The 24440-nt window shown below is 39.6% G+C and overlaps 1 protein-coding gene across 2 annotated transcripts in view; it reads left to right on the top strand.

Annotated features, from left to right (window-relative positions):
- Positions 1-24121, top strand: part of VAPA (VAMP associated protein A) — a 41619-nt gene extending 17498 nt beyond the window's left edge. The window contains exons 2-7 of one of the 2 annotated variants that reach the window (XM_070747523.1): positions 4737-4889; positions 11589-11692; positions 13752-13832; positions 18386-18514; positions 22399-22578; positions 23346-24121. In XM_070747523.1, coding sequence (XP_070603624.1) covers positions 4737-4889; positions 11589-11692; positions 13752-13832; positions 18386-18514; positions 22399-22578; positions 23346-23501 — 803 coding nt within the window. In that variant the 3' untranslated portion in view covers positions 23502-24121. The remainder of the gene's footprint in view (positions 1-4736; positions 4890-11588; positions 11693-13751; positions 13833-18385; positions 18515-22398; positions 22579-23345) is intronic. The other variant, XM_070747524.1, reaches the window with a different exon arrangement.
- The last annotated feature ends 319 nt before the right edge of the window (positions 24122-24440 follow it).

Below are 24440 nucleotides of genomic sequence, written 5' to 3'. Positions count from 1 at the left end.
TAATTTAATAAATATACTTCACATTTATATTGCAACATGAATTAACTTTTTTGGCACATATATTGTTACAACATCAGACACTGAGACATATTTGGAATGTAAGGGAGGGTTTGCATGACATAGTATTCTATTCTCTCAAGGTACTGCCAGAGTAACATCACAGAATCACTGAAGCCAAAAGCTAGTCCAGTTGTGTTAGGAACAGTCATACCTCTTCCCTTGAACAGCTAAGTTAAAATTTATTTTATTATTTTGGGGTGTAGAGGCCGTTAGAAAGAGGTCACCTGTGTTCTCTCTTGGTTTGTTATTTTTAAAAAAAACATTTCAGCCCCTTTCCTTCAGTGAATGTAAATAGAAAAACAAAGTATATAAAGCATGAATAGCATAGTTTTTGGAGTTCTTTCTAGCCTTTTATTAATAGCAGTGATAGGAGGCATTTTACTTTTTGTGTGGAATGCATTGTGTGCATTTATTTGCATGCATACATTTTCTTGGGATTAACTGCATAAATTGTACTTGTGTACATTTATATGTGTAATTGGAATGAGGATTATCCTTTTGTTGGAATTTTTATGGTTAATTCCTCTGAATCATTTTCTCATTATTTATTCCTTCCTACTAGTCAGCATTCTAGCCATAAATAGTTCACAACAGCAACCATTCACTTAGTTGATTGTTTGGAGTTATGATGGTGCTGAAAAAAGTGACATATGGCTAGTCGTTCTATTTACAACCATCACAGCCTCCCCATGCTTACATGATTATGATTCAGGTGCTTGGCAACTGGTATGTATTTACAACAGTTGCAGCTTCTTTTAGTCACATGATATTTGTGATCTTCCTAGGGTGTTTCCAATAACCAAAATCAGTGGGGAAAGAAGGATTTGCTTAACACCCATATCAAAATAATGTAAAATCAGGCATGGTCATGTGATGACTCACTTAATGACCTCATTGCTTAGTGACAGAACTGGTCAGAACTTAAGGACTATCTGTGTAGATGTTCTCTGTATGCATACATGTGCACTGGAAAGCAGAAGGAAGACTGAATGCTTAATTCAGGGTCAAGTGATCAGGGGGGAGCAAGACTAAGAATGGGGCTGTCAGTCACATTCCAAGTCATGACCATAAGGATAAATTGGGAAATATTTTTTCTGGATTTTCTTCTCTGAAATTCTTACATATTTGAAATCAAACTTTCATTTGCTGTCTTCTGCCCTACCAAATTTGCCCTACCAAATACCCATTGTCTTATCTTTTGGGAGAATTGGGTTTTTATTCCTTTTCAACATTTTGCTGAGTTGTAAGAATAATACAAAAGAGAAATATCCAAAGATGTCTTATTGTGCTGTAAACTTTCATTTAAATCATGGATATCAAACTCAATTGCATCATGTGATGCATCACAATGTTTTTTTACTTTGTGGAGCTGGGGTAGGTGTGGCTTGTACGTGACGCATCCAGCCCATGGACCGCTAGTTTGATAGGCCTGATTTAAGTGATCAGAAGAGAAGATTACTTCTGTCTTCTTGGGCATGTGTAACAGGACTGAAAAAAATCTGGAACTGTTTTGATTTAAATTCCTTCCTTAGTGCTGTTTTAGCTGTGCATTTATATGACAAACTAACCACATTTATGAATGTACTGTATGATCCTTATGACAGATCCTTTGGAAAAGTTTTGCTATCTTGAGGATATTTGCAGTATGAAAAGCATTGATATCTGTAAAATCTGTAAATTATACTGTGAAGTATTAGTAGCATTTTAAAAAATGGATTACATTTCATACTCCTTAGGTCAGGGGGAGGCAAATTTGGCTCTTCTATGAGTTGTGGACTTCAACTCCCAGAATTCCTGAGCTAGCATGATTGGCTTAAGAATTCTGAGAGTTGAAGTCCACAAGTCATAGAAGAACCAACTTTGCCTACCCCTGCCTTAGGTCATACCCAGTATTTGGAAATACTAATATGCACGGATTATTTTTGAATCTGAAATATACATAGATATGGAAATCAAGATTTGAAGAAATTGAAAAAAGATTTGAATGTTTAATTTGAAAAATAATGGGAAATATTTTAAAATTTATATAGTGGCATAATTTGAAGACAAATTTAATATGGCATGTGTAACGGTTTTACCAGTACTGGCTCCCTAAGGCTGAGAGACTGTGATTGCTGTAAAGTCCTTCAGCTGGCTTTTATGCCTACAGAAGAACTAAAACTTGGAAAGATTTATATTCCTTCAGACAGCTGGTCATTTGCATTCTTTTAGAAAATCGTTGAGGCAACTTGGAGGCTTATCTGTGTCCTCAGGGCCAGCTGAGTAGTGCAGATAGGTATGGAGCCTTCTTGGAACTGCTGTCATTATTTTATTGTTGTTTTATTTTGATTGTTTTCTGATCTGCTGGTCAGAGTTGCACTATTTGACTAGGGTGGCCATAATCACTCATAGAGGCAGTTCTTTTTCTAAAATAATAAAAATGTCTTTTCTATGGTATGCTGAGTTGAGAATCCGAGGAAAAGAAAAGGGTTAACTCTGCTTCCTCTGCTTAGAGCCTGAGTCAATCAGATTTTTGGTCCCGCCTTTCTTCCTGAGCATCCCCAGTTTTTGACTCAGACTTCAAACAGACTAGACTACAGAAGTAGTGCTGGTAAAAAAGAGTTCCTTGGATTCTTCATATCAGTAAGCCCCTGACATCGCCAATAGCCTTTGCAACATGTGAATGGCTAGGCACGTTCTCCCCAGTTCTCTGGGGTGCTGCCTGACTTGATTAGCCCCACAGCTGACCGGCAGGCTTGTGAAATAGCTGCAGCAGCCATTTCTGATTGCTGGGATCAGCTATTTACATGTCTGATGCAAGTACTTAGCTTGCAGGGCTTCAGCTATTTGGTGGACCTGCCTATAGAGCTGATCTTTGTGTCAATATTAAGGGTAAAATTTCTAGGCCTCCGGAAAAGCCGCATATCCAACTCCAGGCAGATGCAAGGCCCCAAGGAGAGACACTCAGGCAGCGTTCAGGGGGCTAGAGTCACTGCCCAGTTTAGGCTAGGCATTATGCCAAGCGGCAGAGGATTTGAAAAAGAGAAATAAAGCCGCTACATCAACCGACTCACATTTGGAATGAGACTGCCTTGCCCAAGTGAGAGACAAAAGGCAATGAAAGATAGCTTTCTAAAAGTAAAACTAGATGCCAAATTCTTTCTCCACTTTTGGATAATTATTCTTTTTCTATGAAAATCCAAGAGAAAATACATTATTGGAAAACAATGAAGATTCTTAACAGTCTTTTCCATGGCTTCAGCACACTTGACATTATCTTAGTTAGGCAAATGGAAGGACATTTGCATTGCCTCTTTTTGTTGTTCTTAATGGGAAGAAATAGTCCTCTTAAATCATGCTTCTGAAAATACTCAGAAATAGCCTAATTTGAAAATGTTAGCCTTTTCACATTAGTCAAGAGCTTTTCTAAGTGTAAAGAGCAGAACTTCCAGTCTCCAGTTGAATTTATTGAGACAGGAACAATATGAACATCACCAAAGTGTTTTCTAGGAGTGTGTAGCTTCTAAAATGTTTGGTTTAGCAACTAAAATAAAATTTTGTACTTTCTCTATTGTTTTTCCTTTCCATTTTGAGCAAAAGGAACATTGTTACCACAGTGGCAAATACTACTTTAGTTCCAAGTACTGTAACTCTCATTTTTATTGCACAATTATAGCAGTACAGTGATCCCTCGAGTTTCGCGATATCGATCTTCGCGAAACGCTATATCGCGATTTTAAAAAAAATATTAATTTAAAAAAAACCCACTTCCGCGTTCGGCTTCGGGAGTCAGCTGGGAAGCGGCGCGGCTGTTTTAAAAGGTCGCAGACGGCCTGGGGGGCTTCTCAGCACCCCCCGAACCCCCAACCCAGGTTCGGGGGGGTGCTGGGAAGCCCCCCAGGCCGGCTGCGACCCTTTAAAACAGCCGCGCCGCTTCCCAGCTGAGTCCTGAAGCCAAACGCCAAAGGCGAACTTCCGCGTTTGGCTTCAGGACTCAGCTGGGAAGCGGTGCGGCTGTTTTAAAAGGTCGCAGCCGGCCTGGGGGGCTTCCCAGCACCCCCCGAACCCAGGTGGCCGGGCGAGCAGCGAGTGAACAGCGGGTGGCCGGGCGAAGGGCGGGCGAGCGGCGAAGGGTGGGCGAGCGGGTGCTGGGGGGGCGGGGGCAGCCGACATTCAAAGCAATCTGTCGGCTTCCGCACTTTCGTCGCTCCCCAGCTCCACCATCTGCGCATGCGCGGCCATGAAGGGAAAAAAAAGGGCGCACATGCGCAGATGGTGTTTTTACTTCTGCAACCCTACATTGCGAAAAATCGATTATCGCGAGGGGTCTTGGAACGGAACCCTCGCGATAATCGAGGGATCACTGTATTGTCAACAGCATGATTGCAATTTTCAATGTACTTAAAATTATATGGTAAATGTAATAAGAAAAATTCTTCATACATATAAAAAAATTCTATTTGGGTGGGACTTGGTTCTTCAATAGAGTGATTAGTACAACTTACATGAAATAACTGATAAGAAAGAAGTTCTATTTTTGTGGACACAGGTAGAAATGATAGCAAAAATACGGAATAACAAATTGAAATACTTTAAAAAAAAAGCATGCTAACTTGTCACATTCAAGTCTGTTCATTTTTAATTTTGTTAAATGTTTAAGAATAATCCCTAAAAATAATTCTTTAAACTTTTTACAGGTCCTTTTACAGATGTAGTCACCACGAATCTTAAACTACGAAATCCATCAGACAGAAAAGTATGCTTTAAAGTAAAAACTACAGCACCTCGTCGATACTGTGTACGGCCAAATAGTGGAATTATTGACCCAGGAACTGCAGTAACTGTATCCGGTAAAAATATTAGATACAATTTTGGGCTACTTTATTTATTAAATACAATTTTGGGTTATTGTATTGAATATTTAGGAAGTGCATAATAAAACAGTAATAAGTGATATATTTATTATCTGAATTGTTAAAAATATCAGATGAAACTAACCACATTATTATTTGTTGACATTTATACTAATATTCTGCCTAATAGTATGATTAAGAATATGATCTTGATTTTTTGTTGGGAGGGTTAATTGGGATATTGGATATGGAGATCTTCTCTATGTTTCTATGGACCAATAGCACTAGCTTTTACTCCAGAATAAATGTGGATTAGTACGAGGCCACAATTACAAAAAAAATCATGCCACTTTATTTATTCACCTGTACCAATCAAAGCTCTAAAAACACTAACTTAGTTTGATATATTGAATTCCAAATAGGATCAAAGAAGGAAGTTTAAAAAAAAGATAGAGACAACCACTTTATGTTTTTTTCAATTAACCCCTATACCCCCCAGGCACCAATTAAGATTTATTTTTGAATATAACATTTAATTCACCTTCATGAAGAAGAAAACCTACTAGGACAGTGATGGCGAACCTATGGCATGAGTACCACGGGTGGCACGTGGAGCCATACCTGCTGGCACACGAGCCACATAGCTCAGCTCCAGTGTGCATTTGTGTGCCGGCCAGCTGATTTTTGGCTCGCACAGAGGCTCTGGGAGAGTGTTTTTGGCTTCCAGAGAGCCTCTGGGGTGATGGGGGAAGGCATTTTCACCTTCCTTCGGCTCCAGGGAAGCCTTTGGAGCCTGAGGAGGGGAAAAAGGAGCCTACTGAGCCCACCTGAAGTGGGGAAACAGGCCGTTTCCAGCCTCCAGAAGGCCTCCAGGGTTTGGGGGAAGCCGTTTTTACCATCTCCAAGCATTGAATTATGGGGTATGGGCACTTGCACATATGTGATAGCGTGCGCACACATGCTCTTTCAGCACCCAAGGAAAAAAAGGTTAGCCATCACTGTACTAGGATTATATCATGTAAACCATATTTACACGAATATTCCGATTTATGCGGTGACAGCGGGGGGGGGGGGGCAGTGGCTTCTTCAAGGAACCAACAGCCGGTGAAGCCTCCTGCCTCCATTCGGGCGAGGGGATCTCCGCGGTGGGCGCCTTGGAGGCTACAGCTACGCAGTGCCGAGAAGGACTGGCTTCAAGGGACCAACAGCTGGTCCTTCTTGGCGCTGCATAGCTGTAGCCTCGGAGGCTGCCCACCGCAGAGATCCCCTCGCCAGAATGGAGGCAGCGGCTGCCTTGGAGGCTGTAGCAACGCAGCGCCAAGAAGGACTGGCTTCAAGGGACCAACAGCTGGTCCTTCTTGGCGCTGTGTTCCTGTAGCCTCCAAGGCTGCCCACTGCGGAGATCCCCTCGCCTGAATGGAGGTGGTGGCGGCAGGCTCAGAGGCTGCAGCAATGCAGCGCTGAGAAGGATTGGCTGTTGGTCCCTTGAAGCTGCCGCTGCTTCCGTTCGGGCAAGGGGGTCTCTGCGGGGTCTCTGAAGCCGCCGCCCACTGCGGAGATCCCTTCGCCTGAACGGAGGCGGCAGCGGTGGCTTCGAAGCTGTCCCCGGGTTGTTGTAACGACGAAATGTCGTACGTCGGGGACGACGTAACTCAGGGACTACCTGTATTGTGAATTGGAGACACTATTTTAGATTCTCCAAGAAAAATACAAGTCACTGGGTTCAGTGTTGAAAAGGACTGCTTGTCTGGTGCATTTAACCTAAACAAGTATCTCCATTTTCTTCCCTTGATGCCCCCTTCCCCTTATCTTTATCCAGTTTTTCTCCCACTTGTTTCTCCTTTTTAGTGCAGTTGCCCCTTCCTCTTATCTTCCTATCAGTTTTTTCCCTTTCCTCTGGAGAAAAAAAGAAATTAAAATCTGTCCAGAGAATGGCGGTCTTTAGGATGACAAGAAGAAGAAACTGTGCATTGGGTCTGAATTTATAATTTCTTTATTTTATGTTGCTTTGGGGAGAGATCAGTTTAAATTAAGAATTATCATCCTTTCAGGCAAATACAGTGGTACCTCAAGATATGAACCCCTCGTCTTACGAACAACTCGTGATACGAACCCGGGGTTCAGAAAAATTTTGCCTCTTCTTACGAACTTTTTTCGAGTTACGAACCAGCGTTCGGAGACTGCTGGGAAGCCGCGCGGCTGTTTTAAAAGGTGACAGCCAGGCGGCGGGGCTTCCCAGAAGCCTCCCGAACGCTGGTTCATAACTCGAACAAAGTTCGTAAGAAGAGGCAAAATTTTTCTGAACCCCGGGTTCGGTTCGGGAGGTTGCTGGGAAGCCCCCCAGCCCGGCTGTCACCTTTTAAAACAGCCGCGCGGCTTCCCAGCTGTCTCCCGAAGCCGAACGCGGAAGTTCGGCTTTGGCGTTCGGCTTCAGGAGACAGCTGGGAAGCGGCGCGGCTGTTTTAAAAGGTCGCAGCCGGCCTGGGGGGCTTCCCAGCACCCCCCCGAACCCGGGTTCTTACGAACCTTTCGTCTTACGAACCTCCTCCTTGCACCAATTAAGTTCGTATCATGAGGTATTACTGTACATCATGTTGCTAGTGCTTTATCAACCTGTTCTCTACAGATCCACAAGGTGGTGCTACTAGCATTTTCTTAATCCTTGTTTTATGAGAAGAATTATTCTGACCATTGTACTGTAATTTCATGCTTTTCTGCCATGGCTGCGTTAATATTTTAGTTAATAGTTTTTCTTTTGGAGAATAATTAAGATATTTTATAATACAGTATAATATAATATAGATATTTTATAATATAAACATTATATAAATATAAATATGTCACATTTTGTTTTTGTAGTATATTACATGTTTCCTCCCATTGGCAATATTTTTAGTTGCGTAGAATTTTTTTTTTTTAGTTTTCTAATATAAATAATAAAAGAAAACAGAAATATCAATTATATTTTGTCAAATTATGGTAGATGTTCTTGAGCTTGTCACTGACAAAAATAAAACATCTTTGTCTATTCTTCTGAAATGTTTAAGGTAACTAGGTTAAAGTAAGCATGATAATTATGAGTGAATATATTAATCAGTTTCCCCCTCCATCCTGTCTACCATTTTTGTAGCTACCAAAGGCTTACAGGGAAAGTCTCTGTCAATCTGGTAAGGTCAGTTCTAGGCAAAGAAAATCTAACCCTATTAATCTCTAGTTAGATAGGCAAAGTACATATAACTTAATCAAAATAAATATATCATGTTCAATGCATTGCAACTTTAGTTGTAACAGGATAATGCTGGAGGTTCAAATAAATTTTACTGACTGGAGCTGTCCCATATTTAATGATGATGGAGAGATAGAATTTTTTTGTAGGTACATAAATAGCAAAATTGTATCTTCAGTATAGAGTGTGTGGGGAATGCATAAGGGAGTAATTGTCCTAGTGGTGGAATATACTGAGACTTATAGTTTTGCATTTGTAGTCTACACTTTAATTAGATTGTGGTGAGAAAGAAGGTATAAAATATTACCTGGATTGAGTTTTCAATGATGTGATGGTTTCTTGGCTTTTCATGATATTTTCAGGAGTCTTTTCCAAAACGAACGTTCAAAGGCATCACTACTGTTCTTACCCTTCTTAAAAGTCCAGCTTTTGTTTCCATTCTGTTTCATAGGGAATATTATGGTTTGCATGATTCTGAGTTGTGTAGGCATAGAGACATCAAAACACTTGAATATCTTTTCCAAGACCTTCGTGGTTGCTGTGCTAAGTGCTGATGTGAGGCTTATTTGTTCCTTTGTTTTTGTTGCTTGTTCCTTTCTATTGATGGTTAACCCTAATCAATCATCTCAGTTTCTTCACTGTCAGTTCTAAGAGTGCTTGTTGTGCATGTTGTTCATTGGGTCTTCTTTCTATTTAATTTAAATTCCATTTTTTTACTGTGCTCTTTGACTTTTAATACTAGGCTTGCAGATCCTTTGCATTTTCAGCGATCAGAATAGCATAAGTTATTGGTGTTTCTTCTTCAGTTGTAAAGCAATATTGCTGTTCTTCTTCTTTCCAGTTTCTTTAATATCTCTCTCTCTCTCTCTCTCTCTCTCTCTCTCTCTCTCTCTCTCTCTCTCTCTCTCTCTCTCTGTGTCTGTGTGTCTGTACACACACATACATATATTTAACATATTTTAGCTGATAATGAAAAGGAAGGGAGACTACTATAGATCTATTTCAGACTTAGTAGCCTTCATCAGGTAGCCACACCCTTTTTATTGGGATTTGAACATGGGGCCTCTGCCTTGTATGGCAGAGGTCTTAGCCATTAGACTACAGGCTCAAGCCTGTATCAGCTTGTACTAGGGAAGGGTTATGTGTGATTTGATTTGACAAAAAATTACACAGATACATACATACATACATACATACATACATACATACATGCATGCATGCATGCATGCATACATATACAAGGAGTGGACAGGAAAATGGAAACACTTGACTTTTTGGCATCATAATGTTTGAACATGTTCAAAACAATCAAAACTTGACATATTTTAATGTTTTTTTAAATCGTTATTTGATTTTTTTTAAACTACCTTCTTTAAAACAGAAATTTAAGGAAATTGGTTATAACCTTCTAGAAAGGGCAGACCTCTCAGACTTTCAAAGAGGCCAGATTGTTGGTGCTCGTATGGCAGGCTCTAGTGTAGCAGAAAGTGCCTGAATGTTTGGCATTTCAAGAGGTAATGTCTCAAAAATAATGACTGCTTTTGAAAGAGAAGGGAAAACGTCCTCAGCCAAGCACAGGTCTGGTTGAAAGTCAAAGTTGTCTGAGAGAGACCGTCGGAGACTCTAAAGCGAATTGTTAGAACGGATTGCAAGACTGCAGCTCCTAAAGTCACTGCAGAGCTCAATAGACACATACAGAACCCAGTTTCCACAAAAACTGTTCGAAGGGAGCTTCACAAATCTGGATTCCACGGAAGAGCTGTAATTAGAAAACCTCTGCTGTCAAAGACAAATGTTTCAAAGTGTTTAGAGTGATGTAGAAACCACCAGAAATGGTCCCTCGAGCAGTGGCAAAATGTGATTTTCTCTGACGAATCATCGTTTACCCTTTTTTCGACCTCCAGCCGGGTTTACGTTGGGAGACAGCCAAAAGAATCATTTCATCCAGACTGCCTTCTCCCAACTGTCAAACATGGCGGGGGTTCAGTGATGATCTGGGCGCTATTTCTTGGAAATCCGCCGGGCCAATGATTTCCTGTCATGTAAGAATTAACAGCCATCACTATTTAGGACTTTTGGCCGACCAAATTGATCCTATGGTTCAAGAACTGTTTCCAGAGGGGGATGCCATCTTTCAAGATGATAATGCACCAATCCATAGAGCAAGAATTGTTAAAGAATGGCACGAGGAACATTCTAATGAAGTTCAGCATCTCATCTGGCCACCACAATCACCAGACCTCAACATTATTGAGCATTTTAGAGATTCAAGTAAGAAGTCGATTTCCACCACCATTGTCTCTAAAAGAACTGGAGGGTGCTTTAACTGAAGAATGAGCTACGATTCCTTTGGAAACAATTCACAATTTGTATGAATCAATAACTTGGAGAATTGAGGTTGTATTTGCCGCAAAAGGTGGACCAACACCATATTAAAAGATATTTTGATGATTTTTCAAGGTGTTTCCATTTTTTTGTCCACCTCCTGTATATGTATACTATGTTTTCTATCTAGAACAGACTAGTAATAGGACATAAATGGCTAGTGCCTTGCTAGGTAAATTCATCTAATAATTATATCATTATGAGTTTTTTTGCATTGGGAGGCTCAATTGGTCCTTTTTTTAAATTGTAAGATAATTGTAAGATAAAAGTTATAATGTGAATTGTTCAGATTGCTCAGTGTGATGTGTGAACTAATCTCAAGTAATAAAATGGTTTATAATATATACCTTCAGATAAGCCAAAATAAATATTTTGGATTGTTTTTTAATTGTTGTATGTGAACCAGGTGTAATACTTTCTGCAGGGCAAAATGTATCTTGTTTAGGCAAATGTTTATATGAACTCTGTTTTATCTGTTGAAGCTATCTGGTCTTTCTGGGAGGAAGGGTATTTTGTTTTATCTCTGCTTTCTAACGATTAATGAGGAAAACAAGTGCACATTGTTGTATAAAGTAAATAAATTGGCTGAGAACTAGTCTTCTCAGACGTGTCATAAAATGTGTACTAAAAAGCTGTATTCCATGCAATACGTGTTGAGTTCTATTTATGTAATAAGATTCATTTCTCCCTCACCTATACTCTATCCTCAACAGAAAAAATACAGCATTTTTGGACTCTAATTTGAGAGCTACTGAACATCTTTAATGTACTTCAGAACATTGAATACAATGTATAACATTATTTCTTAATGGAACTCCAGTTTCTCTGAATTTATATTCATTTGAGACTAGAAATTATTAAATGAAAGATGACAAATATTTGAAATACAGTAATACCTTATTTTTCAAATAATAAGATGTAGCTAATTACAAGAAAATAAGGATCAGCTAATAAGTAATAAAATAATCCAGTTACTGAAAAGTATGCACTGTATTTTCTGAATTTACAATAAAATTAAAAGTTCACAACAAATAGTATGCAGATGTTTATATAATACAAACTTTGTCTATTATGCTATGTTACAGTTATGTTACAGCCTTTTGATTATGATCCAAATGAGAAGAGTAAACATAAGTTTATGGTACAGACGATCTTTGCCCCTACAAACATTACAGATATGGAAGCAGTGGTATGTAAATATCTACAATTTCAGTTTTTATTAAATGGACAGATATTAGTTCCTTCTCAGGTTTTTTGAAAGCAACCCCCTTGGACTTCCTTTTGTCTCATAGATGTCTCAAAGCTTTTACAACTTCTCTGAATCTGCTTTTTAAAAGCAGCATTGGTATCTGAGAAAGATTTCAAATGTTCACTTAATTTAGAGACAAAGTAGTAGAATTGGGATTGTTTCTGTTTGGGAGGAAAAGGCATTCTTTCTTACAGCAGCTTTAGTGTTTTTAGCATTTTGTCTGTTTGAGGAGCTTCAGCAGTTTTGAATCTACTGACATCTCGATATTTGAGACAGTATCATGAGGAACAGTATAAAATGGCTGATTAAATTTTACTTCCTATAAAAATAAGAATTGCAACAATTTAGACTTGTGCAGTGATACCTCGTCTTACGAACCTCTCGTCATACAAACTTTTCAAGATATGAACCTGGGGTTTAAGATTTCTTTGCCTCGTCTTAAAAACCCTTTCTGTCTTACGAACGTGAGCCCGGGTCCATGGGCTCTCTTACTGCGCCTGCGCTCTCCTACTGCGCATGATTCCCCTGCCTTGTGACTGTCACAACCGGGATTTCCCATTTGCTTGCATGGGAATTCCCCGCTGGAATTCCCCGCCCCCTTTTGCTTGCACCTAAGGCGGGGAACGCCGGAGCTGCCCCATTTCCCTGCCACTTTCCCCTCTAGCCCTCCGCTTCCTCTGCTCCCTGCAGCAGGGTGGTGCTGCCAAAATCCCTCCTAGCCTGCCGCTTCCTTCACCCCATCTTGCTGCTAAAATTGCCAGTCCAAAAGCTTCCTATCTTGCCCCAAATCTCTCCAAAAATTGCTCTCCCAAAAGCTTCCTATCTTGCCCCAAATCTCTCCAAAAATCGCTTCACTCCATTTGCCTTCGTTAGGACCTCCATTTGGCTGGCATAGGAAGCTTTTGGGGGAGCGATTTTTGGAGGGATTTGGGACAAGATACGAAGCTTTTGGGAGAGCGATTTTTGGAGAGATTTGGGGCAAGATACGAAGCTTTTGGGGGAGCGGGTTTTGGAGAGATTTGGGGCAAGATATGAAGCTTTTGGGGAGCGATTTTTGGAGTGATTTGGGACAAGATAGGAAGCTTTTGGGGGAGTGATTTTTGGAGGAATTTGGAGCAACGGTAGGAAAGTTTTGAAGGGGTGATTTGGGAGAGATTTGGGGCCGCATTAGCCTTCGTTAGGACCTCCATTCCTCACTTCTCCTCGCTGTCCGACTCCACTCCATTAGCTTTCACTTTGTCGGCCTGCCGGGTGTTTTTTTAAGCCTTAAAGTTTGGATTTTCATAATGGGTTTGCACGCATTATTTGCTTTTACATTGATTCCTATGGGAAATGTTTTGTCTTCCTAACTTTTCACCTTACGAACCTCGTCCCAGAACCAATTAAGTTCGTAAGACAAGGTATTACTGTACTTTCTTCCTTATTTTATTGTAATCTACAATATTATATATAACTTTCAGGCTCCCTGCTGCTGAGAATGTGCCTGACAAATTTCTTTCCTAGTAAAAGAATTCATAAGTATATATTGATCATTGTCTTAGAAATAACCTTGTGTGGCAGTTAAATTGAAAGTTATGTGTTAGCACATATAATCAACTACATATGGCACTTTTTGTCTTCTCAGCATAACATGAATTTAGACACCTTTATTGGTTTTATTCAGTGTAGGTTCATTTTACATCTGAATTAGGGGATCGTTACATCCCTGACTAGATTTCAAACCATGGCTTCATGGCGTACCCATATTCTGTTATATGTAGTTTTTTGGTTTAAATGTAAAGGTAAACTAACTATTCAAAACTATAATAATTACTGATGCTTGATGAGGAACGATTTATATATCACAAAGATTTAAGTCTAGATTTTTTACTTAAAGACCAATTGCCTGCTGAGCCATGCTAGTTCTTGAAAATTACTATGCAAACCAGAGTTTATACATTATGAAAATTTATTTGACGAAATCTAGTAATATAATTAATGTTTTTCATTGTTGTCATAGTGGAAAGATGCAAAATCTGATGATTTAATGGACTCCAAATTGAGATGTGTGTTTGAAATGCCTAATGAAAATGATAAGCTGGTAAGTAAAAGATATATTGAAAAGTTCATGTTCTGCCTAGATTTTTTGCATATTGTTAAATATAGTTTATAATTAATGCTTTAATAAAACTTCTAAAGCTTTCCAGTCTTCTTTTTAATGTAAAAACATTGTGCCTTTGTAAACTTTTAATCACACTACTTTTACATTAACATATGTTGTAAATTTAATCAAAGTAAAAAATTGGCTTGGAATCAATAAAGCCATTTAGCATAAGCGCAAGTTTATAATTTGTAAAAATGGGTACATCTCAAAAGAAAATAAGAAACATAAATATGCAGAAGAAGAAATAACTACTGAAGTGGATAAAATAAATTGATTTTCATTCAGTCTTCTTGAAAGAATGAAGGTTGTTGAGATTTACACCAAGGAGGTGAAAGGCAGTTTGTGAATTATCAGCAATTCTGAACAACCTTTATAACTATCTGTAATTCTGAAATATTGTGTTCTACAGCATGATCGGAACTTCGTCTAAGACCTGTAAAAGATAAAAAGATTCTGGTGAAACTAATAACATCCAATGTTATATCCTGCTTATTAGCACATTGATCTGGCATTAAGTGTATTTCATGGGAAAAACATATGATTTATTTCAATTGAGTAAATTAGGTCCGGGAGATAACAATGAGATATGACCCTCCCCTGTTTAAAAAAAATAAAATAACGTACATGTGTTATTTGTCACACTTAATATTTCCGCTACCGGTTCTCCAGAACCTGTCAGAACCTGCTGAATTTCATCCCTGGTTCAAAGTCACGACGGTGACTTACATCTTGTACTCACAAGCATTGTAGCATCTCTTGGTTTCATGATCAAAATTGGCAACTGGAGTGTATTTATGACAGTTGAATCATTCTGGAGTCATTTGTTTGTCTTTTGCAGCCTTTTCAGGGAGCTTCTGACAAGTCAAGTCAATGGGGGAAGTAGGGTTTGCTTAATGAGTATGGTGATTTGTTTAACAACCATGGCAAAAAGTTCATAAAATTGGCCATGACTCAATTAACAACCACATTGCTTAGCAAAAGAACTTACGATCCCAATTATGATTATAAGTCGAGGCCTACTTTTATAGAAATAAAGGCCACATTCAGAGATTTCTAGTTTGACGTTACGCCGGCGCGGAGCAGCCTTCTGATTCTCTGAGGTTGTATCCGTCTTTCGTTGATTTCGGCAGCCCAAAGGCGATTGCAGGCTTGGAGGGACCAGTGATTTGAAGGGGAAGAATTTGGTGCATCTGAGGTGGACAAGCAAGCCACCCAGAAAGTGAGAAGAATCCCTAGAGCCGATCGTGAAGAAACTGGCCTGTATGGCTGGTCCAGAGGCGTAACAGCCTGACTCAGAATAAGGAAGCAGAAGAAGAACCAATAGCCGAGGCGAGTGGTGGTGGAATACTGAGAGATACTATGTGGATTACTCAACAACTGTAGAAAGATATAGAGCCCTACTTGCTGATTGTTGGCTAGATTAGTAAAGACAATTGCGCCAGGAAATGGAACGAAAAGCCAGCGACAGCGTGTGTGAGCGAGAAGATGGCAGAGAGCTTGCTGAGTTGGATTTAAAACTCATTAAAAACTTGAGTTAGTTTTTGTTTCAGTTGGATTTAAAGTGATTGGCGAGGAGAATTGTTATCTGAGATTTGCAGCAAAAGGGCAGGAAACATGTTTGGAAAGTGTGGAGGGTAAGTGGAAGTTGAAAATGAAGGGGTGATTAGAAGTGTTTGGACTGACATAGACTGAGAGGTGACAGAGCAAAATCTGGAACACATTAGTTAAACACAAGAGCAGAAGACATAATCATTAAAAGTATGGCCTGTGAATTGGAGATTAACGACTAAATAAGAACAGGAATAATATAAGTGACTATCCTGGACTATCCGAAGTGTTGGGCCTGAATACCCTATAAAAAGATATTAAAATATAAGAAATAGACAAAAGTAATTGTAACTGTATCCTCAGATAAATTGATTTAAACCTGTAGAAAAACTGCAAACAAGTATTATATATTATACTACAGTTATACTAGTGATTAACCGTTAATATAGATATAAATCCTTTCTAACTACCAGAAATTGCTGATTTGGGGATATTTTTGAATATACAGTGATCCCCCGGGTATCGCGATCCCGATCATTGCGAACGAGCTAAATCGCGATTTTTCAACCCGGAAGTAAAAACACCATCTGCGCATGCGCACCCTTTTTTTTTATGGCCACGCATGCGTAGATGGCGCCGGGCAGATCAGCTGCTGGGCGGTTTCCCTGGGTCTTCCCCCTCTTGCTGGCGGGAGGGCGAGAAGCCCCCCCCCAGCACCCGCTCGCCCGCCCTTCGCCGCTCGCCCGCCCTTCGCCCGGCCACCCGCCCTTCGCTCGCTGCTCGCCCAGCCACCCGGGTTCGGGGGGGTGCTGGCAAGCCCCCCATGCCGGCGGCGACGTTTTAAAACAGCCGCGCGGCTTCCCAACTGAGTCCCGAAGCCAAACGTCAAAGGCGAACTTCCGCGTTTGGCTTCGGGACTCAGTTGGGAAGCCGCGCGGCTGTTTTAAAACGTCACCGCCGGCATGGGGGGCTTGCCAGCACCTCCCGGACCCCCAACCCGGGTTTGGGGGGCTGCTAGGAAGCCCCCCATGCCGGCGGCGACGTTTTAAAACAGCCGCGCGGCTTCCCAACTGAGTCCCGAAGCCAAACGTGGAAGTTCGCTTCGGGACTCAGTTGGGAAGCCGCGCGGCTGTTTTAAAACGTCGCTGCCGGCATGGGGGGCTTGCCAGCACCCCCCGGACCCCCAACCCGGGTTTGGGGGGCTGCTAGGAAGCCCCCCATGCCAGCGGCGACGTTTTAAAACAGCCGCGCGGCTTCCCAACTGAGTCCCGAAGCCAAACGCGGAAGTTCGCTTCGGGACTCAGTTGGGAAGCCGCACGGCTGTTTTAAATCGTCGCCGCCAGCATGGGGGGCTTGCCAGCACACTCCGGACCCCCAACCCGGGTTTGGGGGGCTGCTAGGAAGCCCCCCATGCCGGCGGCGACGTTTTAAAACAGCCGCGCGGCTTCCCAACTGAGTCCCGAAGCCAAACGCGGAAGTTCGCTTCAGGACTCAGCTGGGAAGCGGCGCGAGCGAACGGCGTGGGCGGGCGAAGGGCGGGCGAAGGGCGGGCGCGCGGGCAGGCAGGCGGCGGACAAGCGGCGGGCGCGGCAGCAGCGAGGAGTTTGCGTGGGCGGCGGGGAAACCCCAATCTTCGGCTCCTCGCTGCTGCGGCGGAAGTAAAAACACCATCTGCGCATGCGCAGATGGTGTTTTTACTTCCGCACCGCTACTTCGCGAAAAGCCGATCATTGCGAGGGGTCCTGGAACGGAACCCTCGCGATAATCGGGGGACCACTGTAGATTTAAACATATATTTAAATTGTCAATTTTTAAATTATACATATACAACATATAGACCCCTGGTTCCCAACGTGGGGTCCACGCCCCACAGGAGAGTAATTTGATTTTTAATGGGGGCAATTGGAACCTTGTTTAAACCAAGTTAATGAGCTTTTAGACTTCCTCTGTGCGAGTAGTTCACTTTTTGAATACTAAGAATTATATGTCACATGGGAGGGGGGGCTCAGGGATGCTTAGGTGGGACATGGCTAATAAAAGGTTGGAAACCACTGATATAGACTATAAATTATATAATTGTGATTGATAATTAATATCAGAACTCTGGTGGGTTAGATGGAAACAAATTGTATTAAATAATAGACTATAAATTTATATTGAATTAAATAAAAGGTTGCAATAACTATTAGAGCTAACTGTTCATAAAATCTAAGAAATATAGAAACGGTTGATTTGAAGAAGGCTTGACAGTGGGATTTAAAGAACGGTTTGAAGTCAAGCAAAATATTTAGGCAGAAAAGTTTCAGTCCAGTTCTCATAGTTGTGATATTTACCATACCAATTATTTATGAATATGCTGAATTCATTCAGTCTGGTGAATAACACATCTGAGTATGTGATGCCACATTCAAAGGAAAAATAGTTTAAGAAAAAAAATTAAAAGAAATTTATTTTATTTTAAAAATAAAAACCAGCCCAAATTAAGGTGCTTATGTTTATAATAATAGAAATTAATCTGTGCAAAATTCTTAGAGCTGCAAACAGCCAGAATGGAGTTTGCTGTTTTTGCTATTTAAGTTTGTGGCAGTTTACTTAAATTATTTATACATTTGGAAACAACTGTTTTTTGTTCAAAATTATTTTAAAAGTTACCTGTATTGAAATTCTATGTAGTTCTGTCTGTAGTATGTATTATGACTAAATCGTATTTAGGATTCTAGTTTTAATTTATAAAACTCAGGTGTCTAAAGACAACTTTTATTTTTGTTTGTTCCCATGCTTTATAAGCTATTGCTTTACTGCTTGTACATAACATTTATGTTTTTCTAAGTAGCAGAATGGGGTTCCAAGACCCTAATCCTTTAGCCGTTGGTTTAGTCATTCCTTTAAGCCTTGCAGTGAGAGATCTGAGTGCTGAGGGTATGTCTTACCTGCCATCTCAGGTTTTTTCTTCATCAAGATATGTACACATAACTCCAGCCAACAGAAACGTTCTTCAGGAGCCTGCAAATAATAGACAGAAGATTGACATTATGGAACCAGGCAGTGAGGTCAAACACAAGATGGATCAGGTTTGTTGAGGGAGTGGAAAGCTTCGAGAATTTTCTAGTTCTAAAGTAGTTCATTGCAGATAGCTAAGAAAAATATCAAAAGAGGCTCAAAGTCAAGAATGTTCAATTCAGTCAAAGTGAAAACCAAGTTACATTATTAAGTTTATTTTCTATTGTATACATTTTTTGTTCAGAATTTGCATCATTTATATTCCTGTGAAATTTGGACAGCTTCAAATTTCTAGGATTGAGATGCATAGGAAGGAGATAAAATGAAATACATTGCTTGGAAAACGCAAAATTGACAATTAAAAATTAAGGTAGAACCAGTGGGGATATTTTCTACAAGCTGTCTTCAGCAACTGGAATCAACCCAAATGGTCTTGGACTAGTTGGGATGATATTTGTCTGGTAAAAGTGATAGGAACAAGGTTTCTCCAAGTTCATATAGCCACTTTGCTTTCTTGTTTTTTGGTGGGAAATAGTTCACAGTTGCTTTGGAGATGGCAATATTTAAAATAATCATGGTTTATTCCAAATCCTTTAAATCAGAGGTTTCCTCTTAGTTCATGGTGCCCTTTGTGTCTTGATTTTTTTTTTACTGTGCTCCTAGGCTAGCAGTTTGTGCAATGTCTGACAGACGTCAAGTATTACAGGGTTTTCTTCAGAAATTTAAAATACTTTACAGTGTCCTTATGAGTTCAGTATGGCTGCCCATTTGGGAAGTATGACATTAAGCATTATTGCTTTCTTGCCGAAACAGGAAATTGTAGTTAATAGAAGATTTTTGTATTTGATCTGTCACTTAGCATGAAGAAGCAGAATGCAACAAAAGTTTATTAACTAAGGTATTATCATTTGAATCTGGTGGTTGGCTTGATTCATGTGGAAAACCAAGACATGGCATGGTGTTAATGAGAAGAGATACTTTTATTCATTTTTAAACTGCATTTTACTAAGCATAGTTTGTTGGATTTGCTGTCATTATTTAAAAAAACAGGCAGGTCAAGAATATTGATTAAGGTAAAGGAAAATTGATACATATACATATACATAAACTGGCACAGAGATAACACAAACAGCTGGCAATTAGAACTGCCCCTTTATTGCTCCAAATTTCCTCAAATTCTCCCACGTTTCTGACAAGAGCCAGAGCAAAGATATAATAAATACCCACACAAACCTCAAGCAGCCTCTGGCTCCCAATTAGTCCAGTCCAGCACTGTGTATACTAGGGCTGCACAGCAATCAATCCAGCATGGCAAATCAAGGAGTTCATGAAGCAAAAGATCCAGGTATAGAATAAAATAGAATAGTATTCTTTATTGGCCAAGTGTGATTGGAAACACAAGGAATTTGTCTTGGTGCATATGCTCTCAGTGTACATAAAAGAAAATATAGATTTGTCAAGAATCATGAGGTACAACACTTAATGATTGTCATAGGGGTCAAATAAGCAATGAAGAAACAATCAATATTAATAAAAATCTTAGAATACAAGCAACAAGTTACAGTCATACAGTCCCAAGTGGGAGGAAAATGATAGGAATGATGAGATAGGAATGTGATAGGAATGATGAGAAAAAACTAGTAGAAATAGAAGTGCAGACTTAGTAAAAAGTTTGACAGTGTTGAGGGAATTATTTGTTTAGTAGAGTGATGGCATTCGGGAAAAAAAACTATTCTTGTGTCTAGTTGTCTTGGTGTGCAGTGCTCTGTAGCGACGTTTTGAGAGTAGGAATTGAAACTATTTGTGTCCAGGATGTGAGGGGTCAGTAAATATTTTTACAGCCCTCTTTTTGACTCATGCAGTATACAGGTCCTCAATGGAAGGCAGGTTGGTAGCAATTATTTTTTGTGCAGTTCTGATTATCCTCTGAAGTCTGTGTCGGTCTTGTTGGGTTGCAGAACCAAACCAAACAGTTATAGAGGTGCAGATGACAGAATCAATGATTCCTCTGTAGAACTGTATCAGCAGCTGCCTGGGCAGTTTGAACTTCCTGAATTGGTGCAGAAAGAACATTCTTTGTTGTGCTTTTTTGATGATGTTTTTGATGTTAGGTGACCATTTTAGGTCTTGAGATATGATAGAACCTAGAAATTTGAAGGTCTCTACTGTTGATACTGTTGTATTGTGAGAGGTGGAAGGATGGAAGGGTTTCTCCTAAAGTCTACTACCATTTCTACGGTTTTGAGTGTGTTCAGTTCTAGATTATTCCGGTCACACCACAAGGTTAATTGTTCAACCTCCCGTCTGTATGTAGGTATACTGAATACCAGTATTCAGAATTCCAGAAAGAATGAAAGAACTCTTGGAAAGGTCAAACATTGGCACTCAATACTCCAGGAATTCAGTGATTGCTTTTGACAAATTCTCCTCCCCACAGCATCTCCTTAAGTCTTATTGTAAAGATGGGTGGGGCATTCTTCTTTCGAGTAGCCTGCTCAGTCTGTGTCGCTCGCGCCTTCCCTCTGAGCTCTTGGATCAAGAGGGGTTGGTCCTTGCTCCTCGCCTGTCCTCTTGTCTCTCATGTTCATCCTACCCCTGCCCTCCCTGTTTACGAGCTGTTCTAATCCTGAAAGGCCTTGGCCTTCCTCATTTTCTTCTGAAGAGAATGATGGGTCCTCTCCCACTCCATCTCTGTTGGCTCAGGTTCCAACTCATCTTCTCCTTCAGATTCAAGGTCAATTTTAGAGAGCTTATTTTTGTGATCCTGAAATTTCTGATATATTAATATCTGAAATTTCATGATCAGATTTTCTTCTCTCCACTGCAACATCTCTGTGTTTGCTCATAAAGCTTAGGGACTACCACAATAGTGATGGAACAGTGGGGAAAAGAAATAACTCTGTCCATGTTCTTTCAGTAGAAACTGGTAATTGCTGGCAGAAAAATGCAAACATTGTTTATACTGCATCTACTGTGACAAAAGTCTGCTTAAAATAGTTTATTGATTCGTGTTGCAGACTGGCCTCTGTATTCAACACTTTTGGTGTACAATTAAACCATGCCACTGATGCTTTGATTTAAATGATATGTAATTTATAAATAGCCATCTTCCATCTCTGTTTCCCCGGTTTTCAAAGCTACATTTGTCCAAATGTCAATGTTGGTTATGACTAGCTTTAAATTTTAATTGGTGGAAGTATAGTTAGAAAATAATAGAAAGAGCTTATAACCCTTGAAACAGTCATGGTTTCCTAATCTCTTTAGGAACTTTGTCTCAACTGAGAAGTTTCTATGTCTATTTTATCCTTGTGGATAAATGTACTCTTTAGAGATTTATCTTGCAATGAAATGCAGAATGGATATACAGTGGTACCTCTACCTAAGAACTTACGAACTTTTCTAGATAAGAACCAGGTATTCAAGATTTTATTTTGCCTCTTCTCAAGAACCATTTTTCACTTACAAACCTGAGCCTCCGAAACTGTAACCGGAAAAGACTGGGAGACACCTCCGAAGGGCTTCTCTAGGAATCTCCTGGGAGTAAACAGGACCAGAAAAGGTGGGGAGAAGCCACCGTGGGGCCTCTAGGAATCTTCTGGGAGGAAACAGGGCCGGAAAAGGCGGGGAGAAGCCTCCGTGGGGCCTCTGTAGGAATTTCCTGGGAGGAAACCGGCCTCCACCCTCCCTGTGGTTTCCCCAATTGCATGCATTATTTGCTTTTACATTGATTCCTATGGGAAAAATGACTTCTTTTTACAAACTTTTCTATTTAAGAACCTGATCATGGAATGAATTAAGTTCATAAATAGAAGTACCACTGCATAATTCTATTGTGCCAGCTTATTTTTTATCAGTCACTTAAAAATACTTCTTTCAAAATTAAGTTCTGCTTTCATATTTCTCTTCTTGGAAATTACCTGCAATTTTTAAATCTGTTTTTTTTTAATATTTCCAGAATGAAATAGAAACAAGTAAATCGTCTCCTCCAATAGTGAATACAGCAAAGCAAGACGGTCTGTTGCCAAAATCACATAGTGTTTCGCTTAATGACACTGAAACAAAGAAGCTAATGGAAGAATGCAGAAGTCTTCAGGCTGATATCGTGAAATTATCAGAGGAAAATAGACATCTGAGAGTAAGTTTGCCGATACATAATAATCTCATCAGTAAAATTGGATTTCGCAGATTTGTTCATGAAATACAGTTTTTTAAATTGTTTGTTTGTTTGTTTATTATCTGGATTTGTAGGCTGCTCAACTCTTTACGGATTTTTGGTTTACACCAAGCTGATTATAGTAGTTTTTCTGTGCTGGAAGGATAGAACACTAATCCAGTAAATAATGTTAAAATACCTGTTTTGAGAATTAAAGCAGTTAAATTTACTAAAACGATAAGTATACGTAATATTTAAAGATTTTAGGTTGTGCTTCCATTAATCAAGACAAATAAAAATGTGTTTTAAATGCTTAAATGATTCAGGTTATTTTAGTAGTTTAGTAGTCTCTGACTTACTAGTGAATTTAGGCTCAGCTTGTTCTTCTTGTACTTTCTGAAAAGCTGGGATTAAAAGCCTAGAAGTTTCTCTGTGCCACCATTTGAAATCCTATAGCTGAATAAGTAGTAATTTTTTTTCCAGCAAATCATTGTTCTCAATTGTTTAAACATGTAATCATATTATTATAGTAATCATATGTATGGGGAAATTTCTTAGTTCCTATTTTCTATTTAATATTAATATTTTAATGCCCCCTTTATATTAAGTGTTACTCTTTAAAGCCAGAATGCATGAATAAAATAGTCTCATGATAGCATTGAAATACTTCTGTGAAATGGTTATATTCGGGCCTGATGTTGTCTTGTGATTTTTCCCTCTATTGATTAATTTCCTCCATGTATTTTCAGGATGAAGGCTTGAGGCTGAGAAAGGTGGCACACTCAGATAAAACTGGACCATCAGGCTTGGCCCTCCGAGATAATTGCTCCAACCCTCTTCCTTCACTTCTTGTTGTAATTGCAGCCATTTTCATTGGATTCTTTTTAGGGAAATTCATCTTGTAGAAAGGGGGAGAGAGAAGAGAGAGAGAAGCATGCAGAATGCTGCTTCCTTTTTTTTTTCTTGGCCAGGGGAAAAAAAAAAACCAACTACCACTTCATTGGTAGTATGGCCAAAATGACCATTTTTGTGTAGAGCATCATACAGGCTTTGCCTCTAATGATCTTGCACGGTTAGACAACACGATAAAAAGACAAACTGTTCGGCTGCTGGACAAAATTGTATATTAATTCATTAATAGCAGGTATCAGTTGCACATTCAGTCCTTTATGAAAACTCATTAATAAAGAATTGTTCTTTCTTTTTGTGGTTTTAATAAGAGTTAAAATTGTTCAAAGTCTTGTAAATGTTATTTTAATAATCCTTTTCAAATTTTATCTGTTATTCTTGCCTCTTGGAAAGAATGATGATTAGAATGCTAATTCGCTTGTTCAGGGAAATGACGAGGCATTCTGTGGGGAATTGTTCCTCTTAGTGTATACATTTTTTTCCTTCACCTTACTTTGCTGATATATGGCAGAATTTCTTACCCTTGTGAGGTGGTTGTGGAAGAAAAAAAAATAATCATCCTGACAGCCCTGTCCCATGGTATTTAACAAACAAAACAATAAAACTGTTAACAGACTTTCTGATGGGTAGCTTCTTTCTGTGAATTGTTCTTCTAGAAAGGTTTTATAACATATGCTATACACAGCCTGCTTCTTGTCACAGATTTATATTGTTCACTAGTTGTGGCTTAGACTGGTGCCAGTGAAGCTTCAGAAGAAACGTAGCAGTTTCCATATTATGCAGCAGCAGCTGTAAAATTACCTGGCATTTTAGGGAAAGGTCAGAATTAGATTTGTTTTGGGAAATGGGATACATGCTTTAAATTTAATTTTTAAAAATAGTATTTTGGGTTTTTCCGACACTTCTGTTGCATCACTGATATTCCTTTAAATTTA

This window comes from Erythrolamprus reginae, chromosome 3 (genome assembly GCF_031021105.1).
Source record: "Erythrolamprus reginae isolate rEryReg1 chromosome 3, rEryReg1.hap1, whole genome shotgun sequence".
Lineage (NCBI taxonomy): Eukaryota > Metazoa > Chordata > Lepidosauria > Squamata > Dipsadidae > Erythrolamprus > Erythrolamprus reginae.
Note: the sequence above shows the minus strand (reverse complement) of the source record. Positions and strands in the feature narration are given on the sequence as shown.